The sequence below is a fragment of the Arvicola amphibius genome, chromosome X (genome assembly GCF_903992535.2).
Source record: "Arvicola amphibius chromosome X, mArvAmp1.2, whole genome shotgun sequence".
NCBI classification, from domain to species: Eukaryota; Metazoa; Chordata; class Mammalia; order Rodentia; family Cricetidae; genus Arvicola; species Arvicola amphibius.
The window spans coordinates 94175104-94196529 of NC_052065.1; the positions used below are offsets into that span (position 1 = coordinate 94175104).

Below are 21426 nucleotides of genomic sequence, written 5' to 3' on the forward strand. Positions count from 1 at the left end.
TTTGTGAGATCTGTGGTGGAAAGGGAATCCTTCACTGCTGCTTGGGTGATAATTTTTAGATTTCTTGTACCAATCAAGGAAACTTTTTTCAACTGAAGAAAATAATATTATTGCCATTCCCTGATGCCTGTCCAAGCTACCATACTAAGAACTGACCTTCTTAGTCATTGCAGGGAAACTGAGATCCCAGTGGTTTTTTTTTCATAGGAGAAAGGGGCAAGAGCGATAGCTTTAGTTGCAACATAAAAGACACTGAAGTTTTCTTGCAGCTCACGAATTTATTAATTAAGGGGATTGGGCCATTGGGTGTCTATGTGGTTGGCCCTTGCAGTTGCATCCTGGCTGTTAGTGAGGAAAGAGGACTCCTTGCAATTGTTGGTTGTTATTCGGTAAGTATGAGTCCTCTCTTCAGATTCCTCATGCCAGGACTTGGGACCAGCATTATCAGATAGGTTTTTCTTCATTTTTTTCTGCATTTGGTGGAGAGATGATATTTTTTAGGATCTCAGCATAGTATGGACCAAATACATGCTGGTTGTAATGCATCAGATTGACAAATTTCCACCCTAGTTCTGCCAACTCTGGCTCAATGAAAAGAAGTCCTCCTTGGAAGTCTAGAAGAGATGCCCGCATTCCATGAATCAAACAGCATTTAAGAAACAAATGTATCCGTTGTTCTGTCAAAGAAAACAAAATGAAAAGTAGAAAGGGGGGTTCAGAATAAATTCAACATTCACTGTCTGCTCACAAAAATTTTACATTTTTTTCACTGTGGAGGTTTGCATAAGAATGGCCCCCCATAGGCTCATATATTTGAATGCTTAGTTACAAGGAAGTGGAACTGATTTAAAGGGTTAGAAGGACTATGAGGTGTGGCCTTGTTGGAGCAGGTGTGTTACTGGGGATGGGCTTTGAAGTTTCAAAAGCCCATGCCATGTTCAATCTCTGCCTCTCTCTGCTTACAGATCATTATGTAGCTCTCAGCTACTTCCCCAGCACCACTCCTGCCTACCGCCATGTTTCCTGCCATGGTGATAATGGACTAAGCTTCTGAAACTGTAAGAAGGCCTCAATTAAATGTTTTCTTTTATATGAGTTCCTTTGGTCATGGTATTGCTGCACAGCAGTAGAACAATGACTAGAACACAAGTTGGTCCTAGGAAATGGGTTATTGCTATGTCAGGCCTAACCATGCTGCTTGTTGGTAGAATATAGACTTTGGGACTTTGCATTAAGAAAGCAGTTGAACCCATGTCATGAGAGGGAGCCCACCCCTGACACTGCCTGGAGCACCAGGATCTATAGGCTAGATAGCTCAGAGACCTAGCATAGAACCAAACATGACTGGAGGAAAAAAATGTCATGGTAATGATGCTTATCAATATTCTGCTATACTCAGAGATTGGTGCCTAGCCCAATTGTCATCAGAGAGGCTTCATCCAGTAACTGATGGATACAGATGCAAACCCACAGACAAATATTAGGCAGACTTCAGGAATCCTGCAGAAGGAGAGGAAGGATTGTAGGAGCCAGAGGGGTCAAGGACACCACAAGAAAACTCACAGAATCAACTAACCTGAGCTCACAGGGGCTCATAGAGACTGAACCAACAGCCAGGGAGCCTGCGTGGAACTGACCCAGATTCTCTGTATGTATGTTATAGTTGTGTAGCTTGGTCTTCTTGTGGGACTCCTAACAGTGGGAGCAGAGCTGTCTCTGACTCTTCCGCCTGTTTTTGGGACTTTTCCTCACACTGGGTTGCCTTGCGCATGAGAAGGTGCTTAGTCTTACTGCAACTTGCTATGTCATGTTTTGTTAATATCCATGGGAGACCTACCCTTTCCTAAACAGAGATGGAGGAGGAGTAAATGGGGGGACAGAGGGGAGAACGAGGAGGATCTGAGAGGAGAGGAGGGAGGGGGAAATGCAGTCAGGACATAAAAATAAAGCAGTTGAACATTTTAAGAGGTCTTAGTGGCTCATACTGGTAAGAGTGTGGAAGATGTTATCGATTTGCACTATGATAGCCCAGCTCAAGAGGTTTCATAAGAGAAGAATAATAATTAGTAAGTGGCCTAGAGATGATTCTGTGATATTTTGGTTAAATATTTGGTTAAAAAATGTGGCTTCTTTCTGTCCTTGTCCTAAAAATCTGTCTGAAGATAAAATGAAGTTTTGGATTAATGTCATTGGCAGAAGAGATTTCAAGATAGCTTAGTATTGACTCTGTTGTGTGGTTATTAATGGTCATTCTTGTGCAGCTCTATAATGAAAAGGAGCAAACTGATCATGAAAAAATATAAAATGTATAGTTTGGGGAGAAAAAAAGAACATCAGGAAGTATAATGAAGCTAAAGTCAATACTGAACTAAAATATTTCAAGAAAAGCCTGATGCTCAATGGAATAAAGGGAGTGGTGACCTCAGGGTAAGGCCCTGCTCGGCTAAGCTTCCCATTTGTGAAAAGGAATAAAAGGAAATAATAAGCAGTGAAGAAAATCATCAAAACCAGAAATCTGATGCAAATGTAATTGTAGGAGGGGACCTTGTTCCAGCTCCAGCAAGCTGCAGAACTTGGAAGCTTCAAGAAAAGGGCTCTGGAATCTCCCTCCCAGCTAAGGAAAGCCACTGAGGCCAGGTGTGTAGCAGGAAATCCCCTGAATGGAGGTCCAGAGAGGATACTGTGTGAGGCAGTGAAGATGAAGCCTGGGTGATGTTAGAGATGCCAAAGTAATGGGATACCTACCAAGGAAGACTGCAGATTGGATGTGAAACCAGCCCAAGAGAGAGAGCATACTGTAGTCATCAAAACTAAAAGGAGTTGAAGTTCTGAAAAGTACATTGACATCAGATGTGGAGATGAAAACTTTGGAGTTTTCCCTGCTGGGTTTTGAATTTGCTTTGGACCAGTATTTCCTCACTATACTCCCTTTCCCCACTTTTGGAGTATTAATGTATATTCTGTGATATTATATGTTGGAAGTATGTGGTTTTTAATTTTAATTTTATAAAAAATTACAGTTAAGGGATTGTCACAAGTCCCTGAAAATTTGAACTCTGTTTTTTAGACAGCGTTGAGACTGTGATAGGCTATGGGAACTTTGAAGATGGACTGAATGATTATTTTTGCATTATGATATGGTTATATAAACCTGTCTGGGCCAGGGAGTGGAATGTGGTGGTTTGAATAAGATGACCCCTATGGGCTTATATGTTTGAATGCTTAGTCACCAAGGAGGGAAACTTTTTGGCAGGATTAGAAGGATTGGAAGGTATAGCTTTGTAGAAAGAGAGTTTAACTTCTACCTGTTATATTACTGCTATTTCTTACCACTTGCGGGACTCTTACCAATGATGGTACGAATGCAGTTCTCCTTCTTGGCAATGTTACGAAGTTGGCCTACAAGTGATGCCCTGTTTTCACTGCTCAGGACAGTGAGGCCAGTGTCCTTGAGCCCCTGATGGATTTCTTGAGATATCTGATCACTGACACTGAGCATTGATTCTTCTGGCCTGGAGAATGAAGAAAATAGAGGTTTCCAGATATAAGGGCCAAACCCTAATATGCCCCATCCTAGAAGTAGGCATACCAAAGAAGAATTGTGACCCTCTCACCATCAATCGAAAACATGAATCAATGAGCACATATAAGAGTTTTGTTATTATCTTTAAGGTACCAAATTATTCACGCAGTACTATATGCCAACTTTAAATGGAACAATATATATTGGGCAAGGGTTTGGTTACATCCTGAACATTAGAATATTGTTCTTAGATATTTTTACATAGTATTTTTTTTCCTACTTTACAAAAATGCAAGTAAACTAATAAAATTACATTTCTAGTTCCTCTTTCTCTCTGCAAGCATGGAACTGGCAATCAATATTTATGACTAAATGATCAATTTCAGGGTATAAATTACAAAAATCCATTGTTCCCTGATGAAATACATAGTGTCTCACCGATAGAAAAGATAATAATGAATATTTTAACAAAGTAACCACTTTATCCTCCTTCTGGGTAGTAAATTGTTATTCTTCTCTATGCCAAACCTAAAATACCAACAATCTTTTTGGCTCTGGTTCCCAGAGGGCCTTTTGTGTGAAGAATAATGGAATATTACATTGCCTGTCAATGGCCTAAATGGCACTGTAAAAACACGAAAGAGCTGGAAAGCTCACTTGAAAACATTCTTGCCACACAAAAATGAGAACCTGAGCTTGGTTCCACAGTACTCACACAAAAAGCCAAATGTGATGGTGTATGACTGTCATCACAGCACTATGGAGGCATAGACAGGCTTCTCCCTGGAACTTGCTGGCCAGCCAGCCTAGCCTAATTAGTTAGCTTCAAGTTCAATGAGAGACCGTGTTTTAAATTTAAGGTGGAAAACAAGAGAAAAATCCCTGCAGTTTACCTCTCGCCTTGACATGTGCACACACTTGCATAAACAAATGACTGTGTACATACATGTGTATACACACACACACACACACACACACACACACAAATGGAAAGATCGATAAATCATACTTGGAGCTAAACTTTTTTGTTAAAGCCTTGCACAAACAAATGACCATGTACATACATGTGCATACACACACATACAAGCAAATGGAAAGATTGATAAAACATACTTGGAGCTAAATTCCTTTGTTAGTTCCTTGGTGATGTTCTTCAGTTTTTCCACAAATTCTGGTGAACTGAATAAAACACCACAAGAGAAACTTCTTGCAACAAGTAAAACAGATGCAAGAATTGTCAAGTGGTGTAATTTGGACCTCATGGCCTGCAGTCGTGCCTTATCCATCAGCATAGTCTGGTTAGGCAAGAAAGAACAGACTGTTAGGAGGGCCACAGTGGTGCTTCTGAGTAAGAGGTAACGAGATAACTCGACACACATTCCTACCTCAGGGAACTCTTCATTCCCATGGTCCCTAAGAACGAGGTTTAGATAGCCTTGGTATAACACTGTCGTAAGACTAGGCGGGTCTGGGTCAGTGGTTGGAAATGAAAATAAACTTATGCCAGAAGAGGAGCTCGGTGAGACAGATGTGCTTGGCAGTGGTTTGGTGATATCTGTGGCAGCTCTAGTCATCCATTTGATGGTGCAATCAAGGAGATCTATGGAAGAGAAGGGGAAGAATATGTTTAAACTGTAAAGTTTAAAGTTAAGAGACTTCAAGCTAGTCTCTTGGTGAAGAAAAGAGCAATTTTAAAAGCTGTAATGGAACAGGGTATTTCCTTCCAGAATCGTTCTCACAGTATAAGAAGGTGCCATGCAGGCATTGGGTGAGGAACACACCACCAACCTGTAGACCCTGTTTCCCACAATATGAACATTTCAGACATGATCTGCAAACTAGTGCAATGCCAACTGATGGAGGAGTGTCTATGTGATACTTTCATTTTTAATAAAGATACTGCCTTGGCCCTTTAAGAGATAGAAAATTAGGTAGGCAGAGTAGACAGAACAAAATGCTGGGTAGCAGGAGTGGGGAGACGCTTCAGGCAGTCGCCATAGTGAGTCTCCATGATTCTCCTCTCCGAGATGGACACAGGTTAAGATCTCTCCTGGTAAGCCACACCTCGTGGAGGTACACAGATTACTAAATATGGGTTAAAGGAAGATGTGAGAATTAGCCAATAAGAGGCTGAAACTATGGGCCAGGCAGTATTTAAAAGAATACAGTTTCCGTGTAATTATTTTGGGTGTAAAGCTAGCTGGCAGCCGGGTGGCGGGACGCAGCCCCGCCGCCTCCTTCTACAGCCAACATGACCAATATGGGGGTAATCAATAACTTTCTGATAGAATCAGGGACCCACTCCATTGGAGGGAGTTCATGCCTGACTTTGTAAGCCTGGCAAAGACCTATGTCTGAAGAGTTCATAGTCCCTAGGAATGAGTCTATTGCTTCATTTTTCTAACTAGAAACGTTGTCAAACTACCTCTCAATATTTATATCCATACTCATGCGTTGTTCTCAGACTTGATCAGAGATGCTTCTTTTTGCAGCAAACAGCAATTTGTGCAATGACTTGTGACTGGACAAAGTGCTAAGAATAAGTAACTATTGTACAGTCAGCTCTAAACAGAACATCCATTGCATCCCTTCCAAGGCTCAGGGAACACCATAGAATAGAAGGCAGAGAGTACAAACGAGGGACGACAGAGAGGGGGGCAGTGAATTGTTATGTTCTGGACATGACATGGCTTTTGCAATCATGATCTAAAGCAGCTGAGACAGTTAAGCCATCCTGAGTCTGAACAAGACTGTGTCTGTCAAAACCCAGTCATGGGTAGGGAAGGGGCTCATGGGTCTGTGCCATCCTTCAGGAACTACCTGGAAGTGGCTTCGGAGAGAGGGAGAGTCATTCAGTGATGTACCACCACGTGAGCTGTTCCTACTCCAGTGGATGGTTCCATACACACAGGATGATGTGAATAATTTTCCAACTCAGATGGTCATAAAACAAAAAGACAGGAAAGCAGGACAGGGGACCCTTTAAAGGGGGAATTGTGGGAGTGGGAGAGCCTAAGAAAGGCTGGGGTTGGAAGTGATCAGATTGTACAGTGTACATGTATGACACTGTCAAAGATCAAACTTAATTTTTAAAATGATTTGTATAGGTCTTTCTGCCTTAGAAAATTCTGCTTTTCTTCACTCCTGATCCAAGAAGTAAACTTTCTATTCAAAAGTTAAAAAAAATCACTGTTAAAAAAGATAAGGAAAATCAAAGACCAATTTCCCCCTCTAGTTTAATTATAAACATACTGGGCTGCTTGTCAAGGAGTTCCTGGAATTTAGCTCGTTCACATTGGACAGACTGTTCTTGCAAGTATGGCTGAATGTTCTTGATCGTATAGTTCATCATGTCCTTTTTCATCAGGCTAAGAACATGGAAGATGCCCCTGTCACAGACAAAAACAGAATATTTAAAGTTTGAACAGAAACTAGTGTTTGGGAGTGGAGTTCAAGGAAGAAATAATAAAGTCCAAGTATTTAGAATAAGAACAGGCCTGTAAAGTACTTACTTCAATCACAGACTGCTAATGTTGGAACATGTACTCAAAAAAAATATTTAATTGCTTTGAGTAGGGACCTAATGGGAGGTATTTATGTCATGAGGGCTAAGTGGATTGAATTATAAAAGAAGGTGAGGCTAAGAATTTAATGTTGCTCTATTTGACCAGATAATGGTTTCCATCATGTTATAATGCATGAAGAATGTCCTTACCAGATGCAGTTACTTCGTATTAGATGTTCAGTCCTAAGAAATAAATCTATGCATTTTAGAAATTGCTGAAACATGAGTACTTTGCTAACAGAACAACAGAAATACAGAAATACAGATAAGTAATACTGAAAATTAGGACTGTTAATCTATACAATACCTGAAAATGTGGGAAATGGGTAGAATCTGAAAGAGCTTGGAGAAACGGGCTATAAAAAAGATTTGTTAATGTGAACAGGGTATCAAGAATGACTCAGGTGAGGGAGCATATCTGTAATATATCAGATACTTTTGGACACTACCAAAGTATTCATGATCAAAATGTTGGTAGAAATAGATAGTAAAGGTGAATAAATGAAGTTTCAAGTGAAAATGAAGAGTCTTACTGGGAACCAGAATGGTTTATCTCATGGTAAAGTAGAGTAAAAGTCATCCTTGATATGAACTAGCAAATACCTTGAATTAATTGTATCCCTAGTCAAAGTGTTTTAGAGAAGGCAAGTTATAAGAACAATGGCCTGAGATATTAGGGACATTAACTTTCTCAGCACAATACTGAAGGAGTTACAAGGCTACTTTAAATCATGTACAGAAATACATGAAAGAAACAATGATTCAGAGATGAGGATCATAACTGAAACGTGAGGAGAGCTGAATAACTTGGAAAATTAAAGCTTGGCAATGTAAATAGTAAAAAGCCATCAAGAACAAACCAAATGAAACCAAGTGGTTTGCTTTTATTGGTTAATGATTAAAGAGCCATTTGCTTTTGGCCAGTGACTTAACAGAATATAGCCAGGTTGGAAAAGATATAGGCAGAGTGTAGGCAGAGTCAAAGAGATACCATGTAAGCTACCGGAGGGGAAAGATGCGAACTGCCAGCTGGAACCTTGCCAGTAGGCCATGAGCCTCGTGGAAAAATATAAAATAATGGAAATGGGTTAAATTAAGATGTAAGAGTTAGCCAATAAGAAGCTAGAACTAATAGGCCAAGCAGTGATTTAATTAATACAGTTTCTGTGTGGTTATTTCAGGGCTGAGGAGCCAGAAACAAACAAGCGGCCTCCTACTACAACCAAGTGATTCTTTTTGTAATGTGATTAGTATGGATCGAAGGAAGTAGTGTGCTGTTTATGAAGGCAAAGGGAAATATCTCCAATGAACTTCAAAGATCTTCAAGGGAAGTAAGGATGTTTAGTGTAAGATTATAGACACACCCAAAGAATGTCACAATTGTTTCCCAATAATACATAGAGACTCTGCTCCCTGAATTTCTGTATATTGTCCCTCAACAAACAACACACCAGTGCAAAAAAGCTGAAGTGTAACTTAGATTCGACTGTAACACCAATCAAAAGCCTGGAGAAGACAATGGTAAGCCTTAGCAGTACCCTTGTGGGGATAATTTTACAAGCATAAGAATATATGAATGTAAATATATATATATATATATATATATATATATATATATATATATATATATATATATATATGAATGAGACATTCTGGGAGCCTGGGCAGAAATCTGCCATAGAGGTAGAGTTGACAAAGAGTACCACACATATGGCAATGTCTAGTGGAGCTGAAGTGAAGCATCCAAGACTCCAGTACAGAAAGCTGCAGATAAGAGACTTGAATTCATAACAATTTCTTATATATCATAGGGCCGGTAAAACTATGGAGGTTGGGGCAACCAAGACTATTCCAATATTGTTTAAAAAACATTTTTTATAAAACAGATAAAGAAAAAATGCACCATCCAGGGACCAAAGGCCAGGGGGTAAATTAATAGCAGAGCTAAAAACAGGCACCTTTCAATAGCCAGTCGAGAGTTCTTTGCACTGTAGCTATTGGCTATGTTCAGAACAGGGCAGAGAAAAAAGGGAAACCACCAAGGCATTAACAATTATCTATGAGTGGTCGCAATGTGGGTGATTAATTTCCAACTCATAAATAAATCATTTTTTCCTTCTAGTCCTTCTAGCTGTGAAACATTGAGAGTCTTCACTTCCATTTCAGCACAGAGTTTAGGCTGGGAGAAACAGAACGACATTTGAGATGGGATGGGTGGAAATCGATAGAACTAGCACTATACTTCATTTAATAGATGGGATCCAAATAACCATTTTAAATGGCATCAAGATAAAGCAGAGATACTGTAAAAGGACAAGGAATAAAATGATGCAAGTCAGCAGTGTGTCTCAATTTGGGACATAAAAGATGCTTTTACACCACATAACAGTTAAGACTGGTCAAAGTGCTAAGAATAAGTGACTTGTTAGTGCCCAGACATGAATAGGACATGTATATCATGCCCTCCATGGTCCAGCAGACATTACAGAAGAGAGAGCAGAAAGATTCTAAGAGCTGAAGGATGAGGAAGAGTGCTAGGAAATGCTGCTGTCTTCTGGATTTCACAAATCCATTGCAATCATGAACACATGGCAGTAGCAGCTACCTTCACACACCCTGCATGAAATCAGACACACATGTCAGAAGAAGACTAACTGGGAAGAAGGGGATCAGCATATGATTGGAAGAGGGATGATAAAGGATAATATGTATGAAGCTGTCAGCAGATAATGAGAAAGAGAAGCTGGAGAGATTTCTCAGTTGTTAAGGGCACTTGTTGCTCTTGCAGAAGGCTGGATTAATTCCTAGTAGTCACATAGTGGGTTATAAACACCCATACTCCAGTTGCAGAGGATCCAACATCCTCTTCTGGCCATAGCAAGTACTACATGGTGCACATACATACATTTTGGCAGGCAAATGTTTATGCATATAAAATAAAATAAACATAAATAATTGATTAAAAATGAAAAAGTAAAAGTAGAAAATTAAAAAGTGAAAAAATATTAATCAGGTCTTCCACACAGGAGGACAACAATTAAAACAGAGGTCTATCATAAATAATATCTGGCTCAAAGTTTTCTTTCACGTTACGTAAGGCAGATTTCAGGAGCAGCGTGTGCTATGGTTTGAAAATGGTTTGCTGATCCCAAACTAGTAAACTTTAAACCCAACTGTGAGATACTAAGAGGGTGAAAAACTTAATCCAACTACAGAGTTTATAGATGAAGCCTTTAGACTGTCACCATGATTACACAAGAGTGGCAGGCTAGAACTCATGGGATTGAAAACTAGACACACCCACACAGGCTCTTTCTTTCATCATGGGGTGCCCTGTACCACCTCGAGACTCCGTCAGCAAGAACGCTTTCACTGGACACAGCCCCTCAACTTTAAACTTCTAAGATGGGAGCCAAAATATTTTTTTTCTTTATTGTTAATCCATGCTGTGGTAGCACGTTATTAACAACAAAAAAACAGATAAAACAACATGACTAGATTCTTGCCTCAGCAACTCTACTGGATCTTTTATGCTCCCTAGGTTCTGTACAGCTTCATCCCGAACCGGTGCGCAAAGGAGGGCCATCAAGTTGAGAATATAGCTCGAGAGATGAGGGACATTCAGAGACCCGTGCTCTGTTTCTCGCTTTAGGAGATCGATGTCCAATGCTTCTTCAATCTCACTTCTTAAACGGTTCTGGCGTGGAAATAGCAGCGACACCAAAATCTGCCACAAAAGAAAATCAAAAGAGCCATCCATATTCTGCTTAGACTCCTAAACTTACACCCAGGCTAAAAGCGTGTCAGACTTTGTCTTCTCAGGGTCAAATTTCGCAGACAGTTATTTGTGTCTGTGTGGGGGACAATTATAATTCTAGGCTTCACAGATACCATTTATAGCAGTAGTGATTATTCTTAAAGCAGAATGGACATAAAAAGATAAATAAAAATGAGTAGGGCAGCAAGGATAGTTGCAACAGGTTACAACATATGCACCTCCACAAAATGATAACACATTCTGAGCAGAAGTTAAGAGCATTTTTAGATTATTTTGCTCCAAAGAGCAAGAGTGAAATAAGCATGGTAATTTTCAAAATTCACTTGGAATAACTTTTTGACTCGGAATGTAAATTCCTTGTGGAAAAGAGCTTGCATTATTTTCTGTGCTTCTGGAACACTTAAAACTTAGTGGAAGTTGAGTGAAAATATGTTTTATTGACTGATACATTATGTTATTAAAGTAAGAAATACCCTAACCCTCAAGCTATGTCTTATACAAATAAAATTGGAGTTAATTCATCCCATATGCATTCATAAAGTACGCTACTTAGAACATTAATAATATTAATAATCCAAGGTCTAAGGTCTGGAAACTTTGCATCAACAGAGAGAGGGGTGTCTACTTACCTGTTTGATGTTGCTTATAAGTTCAAGAGCGCAAGAAAAGTCAGGAGGAGTCTTTGACAGCTGATCTTTCAAGTGGTCCCAAAATGCATTGTACATGGTCTCCACGAAATTGCTTTCCAGACTACTGAGAAAGTGAAATGTGTAAAATAATCTTTACCTCGAAACTTGATACAGGATCACAATCCCTCAAAGACATTTGAAATCATGATAAACCATTCAACAGATAGGCCAGAGAGGAGCTACGTTCAGATTTGAGAAGTGCCTAATAAACTTCAGTTGGTGTCAGATTTAAAAAATAAAACCACAGAAAATCACAGGTTATCACAGAAAGATACCAGAGTGCAAGTCAGTCTCTGTCTCCCCACACATACCCCACTCCTTCCCTCCTTCCCTCTCTCCCTCCTTTCCCCCCCTTCCAGAATCTCCTTGTGTCTCTCTGTCTCTGTCTTCCACTCTCAACAATACTCTTTCCCCTTCTCTCTCTGTCTTCTTTCTTCTTTCTCTCCTCTGTCTTCTTTCTCTCTCTTCTCTCCCTCTCTCCCTCCCCCCCCCTCTCTCACACACACACAAAAAAAACCCTGTTCTTCTCTCCTTTCTCCCCCTCTACCTCTCCCTTCAGAAGAACCGTAATTTGATTCAGACTTAAATCTTAAGTGTGTCTGGAATCCATCCTAGCCAAACATCATCTCACATCTGTCCATTTACAAGGGTCTATAAAGTGAACATCTTCTCCCAGAATGTGACACATCCTTGTTAAAATCAATGGTTTTTCCCAAGATTCAAATCCACTCATCATGTCTTGTTCATCTAATGTCTTTCAAGAGCTCCATAACACACTCCAGTTATATAATCTCAGTGACTCAACCTGCTGCTACTCTGTCAGCTCTCCCTAACACTGAGTCCTTCCTTCTCCCAACACCTTACACTGAAGCAACAATAATCTGTTTAGAGTGAGCAGTAGTTATTTTCTACCTCTATGCCTTTGAAGAGACATCTTTGGAGTGCTTTTCACAGAACGATCAGCTAAAATGTACCTATTCATCCTCGTGGGAGTCAACTCAAATTTTATGATTTCAAGACAGTCTTCCCCAATAGTCACCCGGGCAACTGCATATTAACAAAGAACTCCATTCATTAGCTAAGACAGATGCATCCTCTACACACTAGCTCTTGGGTTATCTGTTCTACCTGTGTGTCCTCAGCAATCAGCGCTCTACTTTCCACCTAGGAACTACACTCAATAAATGCTTGGTAAATGAATGAATGGCAATGTTGCTTCCATTAATTACTGGAATGTAAATCCAGGAAATAAATAGAACTCAAATTCCAGGGACTATGAACTGAATGCAGAAAATTCTAGATTACACGTGTTTTGGTAAAAACTCCATTCATGGAAGGTGTATTTAGCATGTTTCACTATGAGCAACAAACAGAATAAATCCAAGATTCATGAGAAATCCCAAGAACCAAGATAGAGCATGGTGCTTTAGTCACAGAATCCCTAAAGTGTCAAAATAATAGAGGCATTCAAGATGAGAAGTTTAAAAAGCTATAAAGTAACATTTATGGCAAAAATGAATTCTTTTAACTCTTTCTACTTACACTGTGTGTGTATGTGTATGTGTATGTGTATGCATACACACAAATGAGCATGCACATGTACCCCATACAAAGTGTCACAGAATCTGTGTGAAGGTAAGAGATTAAATTGTACGAGATGGTTCTCTCCTTCCCCCATGTGAGTTCCAGGGACCAAATAGATTATCAGGGCCAACGGTGAGCACCTTTCATTTTCCAGCCCACATTTAATGGCTAATGATCCATTAAAGGCATTCAATCTATACTTACTGAATGGCTCATTTATGCATTTATATATTAATATCAATGTAATTATGAAGACTCTTCTTTTATTAAATCATAAAATATAAATGCTCTGAAATTTCTTACTCATGACAATATCATTACTAGAAAAGTTATTTGTCGGGTCAGAGAGATGGCTCAGGAGTTAAGTGCATTCGTTGCTCATCTCCAGTGCCAGGGTTTGAGTCCCAGGAATCACATGGTGGCTCACAACTGTCTGTAACTGCAGCCCTAAGGTATCCATCACCCTTCTCTCTAGTCTTCTTGGGCACTGCACACATGTGGTGCACAGAGATATATGGAGACAAAACAACCATACAAAGAAAATGAAATCAAAATTGAAACATTGTTTATCTGATGTACAATTAATAAAAACTCAGAGAGAGAAATTGGGGTTCAACATAAAAGTCAGAAAAGCAAAGCAGCCAGTCACTGACTGTACTTACTTCAACCTCTCAGTCCAAAATGGCGATCCTGCCTCCAGGAATCTCAGAATGAGACTATCCCTGAGAGCTGTCTCCTCTCATTTTATAATCCTCTCTAGTGCTGGTTTCTATGGCAACTAGTGTGACTACTGGGATTAAAGGTGTGTGTCACCACTACCTAGTCCGAAAGGCTGACAAGTGGGGTTGTTTTGCTCTCTGATCTTCAGGCAAGCTTCATTTATTAAAATGCAAATGAAATGCCACTACATGCATCCACTGAATTTGCAGAAAATTAAGAGGAGCTTCTAGCAGCTATAACCTCCAAGTCTATCTGCAAGAATCTGAAATTCTTTACTAAAAACCAAGAATTAACATTCTGACAATTACATTGATTTATTTGGTCTTTAGATATAATTTGATATTCTGACACTTTGTGTGTCTGTTTATGTGCAACTGTGATGTGTGTGTACAGTCTAGGGGCTCCTTTGAGGATTCACATATAGAGGCTGGAGAAGGATATTAGATGCCTTATTCTGTCACTCTGCACCTTATTTCCCTGAGATAGCCTCTTAATGAACCTGAAGCCAGGGTGGCAGCTAGCAAGGCCTAAAGATCCATTTGTTTCTGCCCTACATATTGCTTGGGATACAGGGCATGAGTGCACAACACCATGCCATACTTTTCACATGGGTTCTGGGGATTTGAATTTAGGTCCTCATGTTTGGGCAGTAACTGGTCCTAGCTACTGGGCCATCTCTTCATCCCCACTACTAGATTTTTTCCTTTTCTTTTTTTTTTCAAGAAAGTGTTTCTCTGTGCAATCATGGCTGTCCTGGATCTCTTTTTGTAGACCAGGCTGGTCTACAAAATCTCAAACTCAGAGAATGACATGTCTCTGCCTTCCAAGTGCTAAGATTAAAGGTATGCGCTGCCACCTGGCAGAATGCTTTTTAAATTAGATAATGATATGGATTATCCTCCTGTTCCATTTGATGCTATTTGAGACAGACTTAATCAAGCACTGCATGTTTTAATAGAAAAAAATCAAACATGACAAAAATAATCTAACCTATGTAACCATGCCGAGATGAGTAAATAAATAAGAATATTTACCTGCTTTCAGAAAAATCATTCTCTTTTACCACTAAATCTTGGTTTACAGCGATTTCATGTGCAACACTCAATTTGGAAACTTCGTTATCTGACTTTCTATCTTCAGTAGAAAGGTCTACTGGCTGGCTCGCTGAAAGAAAAGCACAATAGTCATCAAAAGAAGAGGCCACACAAATTTGCTATTAGAGAACAAACTATACACATAGATAAAATCATACTAAGAAGGTGTGTAGTAGAAAATTGGACATAATAAAACACATCGATTGGATTTGATATACATCTGCATAATATTCCAGGCAACCGACAGAGAATAAACAAACAAAATCTCTAAAATTGATCACAATAGGGATAAAGCAAACCTTAAAAATACTACAGTTAATGGTGATGAATGTAGAGATCCATGGCTACCCAAGACACTGAGAATAAATGACAGTTGAGGACTCAGTCTTAAACAAGACATATATATCACACCCTCTAAGGCTCAGAGACCATTGAGGAAGAGAAGCAAGGAAATGTGTAAGAACTAAAGATAGGGTGAGAGCTTTGAATATCATCCTCAAATTTGATATAGTCATTGCAAATAGGAACTCACAGTAACTAGGTGCCTTAGTTCCTGATCTATTGCTGTGAAGAGACAACACAATCAAAGCAACTCTTATAATAAAGCATTTAGTTTGGGGCTTGTTTATAGTTTTAGAGGGTTATTAGTCCATGATGTTCATGGCTGGAAGTAGACAGGCATGATGCTGGAGCAATAGCTGGGAGATTTACATCCTGATCGATAGAAAGAGAGAGACATACACATACACACACACACACACACAGAGAGAGAGAGAGAGAGAGAGAGAGAGAGAGAGAGAGAGAGAGAGAGAGAGAGAGAGAGAGAGAGAGAGAGAGAGAGAGACTGGAATAAGCTTTTGAAACCCCAAAGCCTGCTCCCAGGAACACATCTCCTCCAAAAAGGTCACATCTACTCCAACAAGGCCACGCCTCCTAATCCTTCCCAAATAGTTAAAGTCCCTGGTGACTAAACATTCCATGGCTCTATGGCGTGCATTCTCATTCAAAATACCACAAGAAGACTAGCAGAACTGGGCTGGAACAAGACTAGTTCTGTAAAGAACCTGTCATAAAAAGCAGATGGTGATTAATGTGGCCCTATCTTCTACTGATGACCAATTTAGCTACAGATAGATTCTGTTAAAGGGAGAGTTGTTGTCTTCACTTTTGTACCCACTGCAGAGCCCATCAATTCCAAGAGATGGTGTTCCACACCTGTGGTTATACAGATGGCCCTGGTTAAGCTCCATGGGTCACAAAATAAATCAAATAAGCATAATATTGAAAAATCTTTTTAGAGACGTAGGGGAGTAGACCGGTAGTAAGGAGATGGAAAGGTAGGGGTATGAGGGTAAAGTTTTCAAACAACAAATTTAATGATACTAATAATTTATTAATTAAAAGTTCTAATATAAAAAATTGAAAAAGAGAATCAAAGTAATTTCTTATATATTGTCAGAGTATATTGACATAAAACAGAAATCAGCACCAACAGAAATTAGACAAACACTTGGAAACTGAAAAATAGTCTTAACTGAATAGTAGGCCACTGAAGGAATCAGGATTTTAATATTTTTCATTTTTTCTGAATAATCTCATAATTCATTGTGATCATATTCATCCCCAATTACCTTTTTCCTCTCCAGTTCCTGCTGATCACTCCTTTTTTCCCAACAGGTATCCCAGCATATCACAAATTGGCACCATGTTAGCCTCCCAATTTCTTCCTTCTACAGAGGCTATTCAACTCCCCACCATGCCTTCTGAGACCTTGTGCCTCTGTGTCCTACCAGGCAGGTCCCACTTATTTCTCTTCCAGAGACTGGCCAACTAGAATCTTCCTCCTTTCTGGTTAATGTTAATAGTGCCAGGATGTGCTATACAGGCAGAGAAAAGGAAATTCTCAGTGGCTATCCCTGCTGAGAACCCTCTATGATCTAATACCATCTTAGTTGCTGCAATGAAGTACCCTGACAATGGCAACTTAAGGGAGAAAGGGCTTTATTGTGGCTTAGACTTCCAGGGCGATATAATTCATTGTGGTGGAAAATATGGCAGCAAGGAGGAAAAGAAGTGAACAGAAAACAGGGCTGTAGTGGTTTGAAAGAAAATGATCCTAAAGGGAGTGGCACTATTAGGAAGGAGGTGTGGCTTTGTTGGAGGAAGTGTGTCACTATGGGGGGCAGGCTTTGAAGTCTTTTTCTCAAGCTTCACTTAGTCTGACTTCTTGCTGCCTCTGAATCAAGATGTAGGACTCTCAGCTCCAGCCCCATTCAACTGCCATGCTCCCTATTGTAGTGGCAGTAGACGGAACCTCTGAAAGTGTAAGCGAGTCATCCCAACTAAATGTTTCCTTTATAAGAGTTGCTGTGGTCATGATGTCTCTTCATAGCAATGAAAACCCTAAGTAAGACAGGGGCCATGCTATACTTCAAGGCCTTCCCTCAGCAATTCACTTCGTTGATTAAGACTCCCACTAAAGGTTCCCAAACAGCAGCAACAGCAGGGGAGAGGGGAGGGTCAAGTGTCCAAATATGAGAACCTATGCCAGATATTTTGTACTCAAACAAGAACAAATATCTAACCTAACAATCAAGATACTTCCTATGGTACAACAATAACATGGCTGTTATGGGGCAAATCAATTGCTTTGTGATTGGAATTGGGGCCTGTTCCATAGGACAGAACTCATGCCTGGGATTTTAAACCTGGTCAAAAGCCCACAGTTAGGGAAGACACATGCCCAGTGGAATATCTGCTACAGTTATTTTGCTAAATGGATACTGTCAATTTGACTTCTAAATATTTGTGCTTATACCCAACATAAGTGCTTCTCTAAGCATCTGTCAGAGAAGCGTATTTCTACAGGGAATGGCAGGTAACACAGAAACTCAACTGTTCCAAAGGCAGAGAGTAAGTGAGAATTGCATGCTCAGCATTAAATGGAGCATCTTTATCACCCCCTCCAAGGACCAGAGAAGTGGATGTGGAAAAAATGAAGAGTCAGAGATTGGGAGGGGTACTCTGAAATACTATCTTCTGGATATGTTATGGGCATTGCAACCATGAACCCACAGTACTTACCTGCACAATATCCACACAAAATCAAGCCCATCAAGTTCCCTTGGTAGATGGCGGAGGAACTCATAAGCTTCCACTCCAATCTGGCTGCCAGGGGAGGGGTACTTCTTTTCCACAGTGCTGTAAGCCACTGTTAATATCCACCCAAATATAGCTAAATATCCCCACCTATCGTCATTCAAACAGCTCTATTTAAATTTATGTAGTCATAAAAGTGAACATGAAAGCAGGAGGGGAACTAGTTGAATGGAAGATATGGATGAACACAAGGAGGGGGACAAGAAAAGAATAAGTTAATCTGATAAGATACACTGTATCCACGTATGAAATTATGCATAAAACCTTATATTTTATACATGTATGAAACTGTCCTAAATTTTTTTGTAAAAACCAGCAGTTTTTCTAGGTATCACTAATGAATTTGGAGAGAACGAACTCATGAATGTAATCCCATCAAAGTAGTCAGAAAAATGCCTTGCCTAGTTATGTGTAAGATCTCGCAAATGAGTATTATAAGATACTGAAAATACAAATTGAATATGCTAAAAGCTGGAAAATCTGTTCACGAATCAATAGAGCTACTGATAACTGGAGAGTGGCTGACCTACCAGAGACAAAACAAAACAAAACAAAACAAAAAAAAAACCCAAAAACCCTGGCTCTCCATCTCCCAAAAGCTATCATCTTGTTTTTACCTCCCCCACCGGTGCCAAGAGTTTGTCTAGCTTGATCCTGAGCATGGTGTCACAATCACCGTGACCTCATAAGGGCCACTGCCCTGTTGTGTCTGCTGTATATTTCCCCTGTCTTTAAGTGATTCCAACACTAATGAGGCTTCAAACACAGAAAACTATACTTTGTATATAAAATTTAATTTTAATTTCACTTACCAATCAAGGCCCTAATCCCTGTATGTAAAGCTAAAACCAGAGTTCAGACAAGAAATGAATACAAAAGAGGACAGGCAGGGCAATGTAGAAGAAATGACTCATTGCAAAAGGCTTTTTCTCTATATCCCTTAAAGGCACCTCGGCCATGGATTTTTTTGTTAGATTTTTAAAGACTGGAGCTGGCTTTGTAGACCAGGCTGGCCTCGAACTCACAGAGCTCCACTGGCCTCTGCCTTCCTGGTGTTGAGCTTAAAGGCATGTGCCACCACATCTGGTGGTTCCATGATCTTTTTAACCTGCCATAATAGCTTTCATTACCGACCTACCTGGAGAGGAGCCCTCTGAATTGTTATTATCTTTATGGTTCTTGCTTGGTGCTTTAGGCTTTTGGATCTCATTTTCTGACTCACTGGAGTCATTCTTGGATGTGGTTTTCTTGGTCTTGGGCATATTGATGGTATCTAGAATGGAAAGGAAAAGAGGGAAATTTATGTAACATGGGTCTGCCTCGATGACAAGGTGAGAGGAGTTCTTCAACTGCTGTCCTGGGCCTTCGTGACTAAAATGTCATGGGGGAAAGTGCTTCTAGAACCTTCAAGAGAAAGACCCAGGGTTCTGAAACATACCTTAAGAACGAACAACTTGCGACTAGTGGAAGTTCCTTTAAGAAAATTAAAGATTAGCGTTAAACAAGCAAAAGTGAAATGGACTCACTAGAAGGAAAGACAAAACACCTTACCAACCGAACCGGAAAAAGATTCTTCCTCTTGAACTATCATTTCAGGTACACCTAGAAATTTGGTATCCTAAACTTGGACAACAGGGAACATTCGCACACAAATCTTACCTGGTTTCTTGACGCTTTCTGGTCCTTGGTGTTTGACTGCGGTCCCCGAGATGGCTGCTCCTATTACTGAAACTCCTTCAGGATCCACAATCTAGGGCGTCCGTGGACCATACCATTAAGCAGCCAGGAAGAGGGGATACCATCAGGAAAGGCTTTGAAAGACTCATTGAAATGTGGCACACTCCCCCTACACATGATGCTGATGTAGAGAGTCCAAACTGAGTCACAAAGGAGGGTGGACTTCCTGGGGTCACTAAACTGTGATGGTGCTTGCCTTTAATCCCAGTACTTAGAAAGCAGAGTCAGGCAGATCTCACTGAGTTCGAGGCCAGCGTGTCTATAGAGCAAGTGCCACGACAGTTAGGACTGTTACACAGAGAAACCCTGTCTCAAAAAAAAAGACAAAACAAAATAAAAAAATAAGTTGGGGGTTATTTTACACCAAGGGTACCCCAAAATGCAAAGCAGACAGGCAGGCAAATATGCTCAGATTACTGTACAATATAGGCAGGAGGCTAAATTTTCCTGCTTAGGGCCTTCAAGCAGCTATCCTTTTCAGATTAGAATTAATCTTTAAATTTCAGTTTTGTCTAAAATCAAAAAACCATCCAAAGCTTTTAGTCCTACTCCCCCAGATAAAACTTATAGCTTGCAAATTACTTATGAAGGAAACGAACACATTCTTGTTTAATTTCATGCTGTTCAAAAGTCACTTTCTTTTACATTTATCTTAACAGTGAAATACCACAAATTCCTGCAAAAGTGTTTTTTTTTTCTTTTGAGTAAATATGTCTACAAAGAAAACAGAGAGAAAGGTGCCCCAGACCTTACAAGGCTGGCAGGCCTTAGCATGGCCGACTCCCATGATGAAAGTACCATTCAGGCTATAAAATTCAGCACATAGACAGTACCACCTGCCAAAATGAAAACAAAGAACTAATCCATCCAAGCCCACATTTCTGGGAAAGTCTCTACATGAACTAACATTGGTTTTTGGTCACTGCGGTTCTCCTTTTAGTTAATTGTTCTTATTAACTGGGGTACACCAAGCCAGGATATAGACAAGTATATATAGATATATACTTAAAAGCTAACATTGGCAGACTCAAGGCTACACTGGGATCTCAAACACCCAATGTTGTCACTGGCCAGCAAATAATTTCTATTGGCTTTGACCCTGTCTGTACAGCCTTCTCTTGTGGGTACCCTACAACAGAAGGATGAACTGTTAAACTCACAGTTTACAAACATAGAAATTAAAAATTCTTAGTTTTTTTTGTCATAGAAGTTATGTAGTAAAAGAACCAGAACATAGGACAGAGAAGGGGCATAGGCTTCTGTGTTCTTCCAGCTGAATTAAGAGTCCATTCTTTATTACGATTCAATTTTAATATTAGCTTATCAACCTAAACATAAGCTGAACAAGGACAACAACAGTCGTAGTGAGATGACCTAGAGAGGAAAGTTCAGGAAGCTCCAATCCCACAAGAAGAACTTGTGACAACTAAGGAAGGCTGAGAGAGGGACAAATAGTCTTCACCAGGAAAGGACATCCCAGTAGTTTATCCAATATCAAACGTCTTTGACTACATAGTCATAGAAGCAGTAATTGTACTGACAGCATGGTATATTTATGTATTTATGCATTTATAATA

At 39.8% G+C, this 21426-nt stretch overlaps 1 protein-coding gene across 1 annotated transcript; it reads right to left on the minus strand.

The window, feature by feature from the left end:
* Positions 1–444: 444 nt before the first annotated feature.
* Positions 445–19374, minus strand: LOC119805205 (T-complex protein 11 X-linked protein 2-like). Its single transcript, XM_038317107.1, has 9 exons — positions 19251–19374; positions 14894–15023; positions 11496–11616; positions 10595–10815; positions 6776–6912; positions 4909–5123; positions 4637–4818; positions 3349–3512; positions 445–677 (listed from the first exon to the last, which is right to left on the minus strand). The coding sequence occupies exons 1-9, from the start codon at positions 19372–19374 to the stop codon at positions 445–447; spliced, it is 1527 nt and encodes a 508-aa protein (XP_038173035.1).
* Between the last annotated feature and the right edge of the window lie 2052 nt (positions 19375–21426).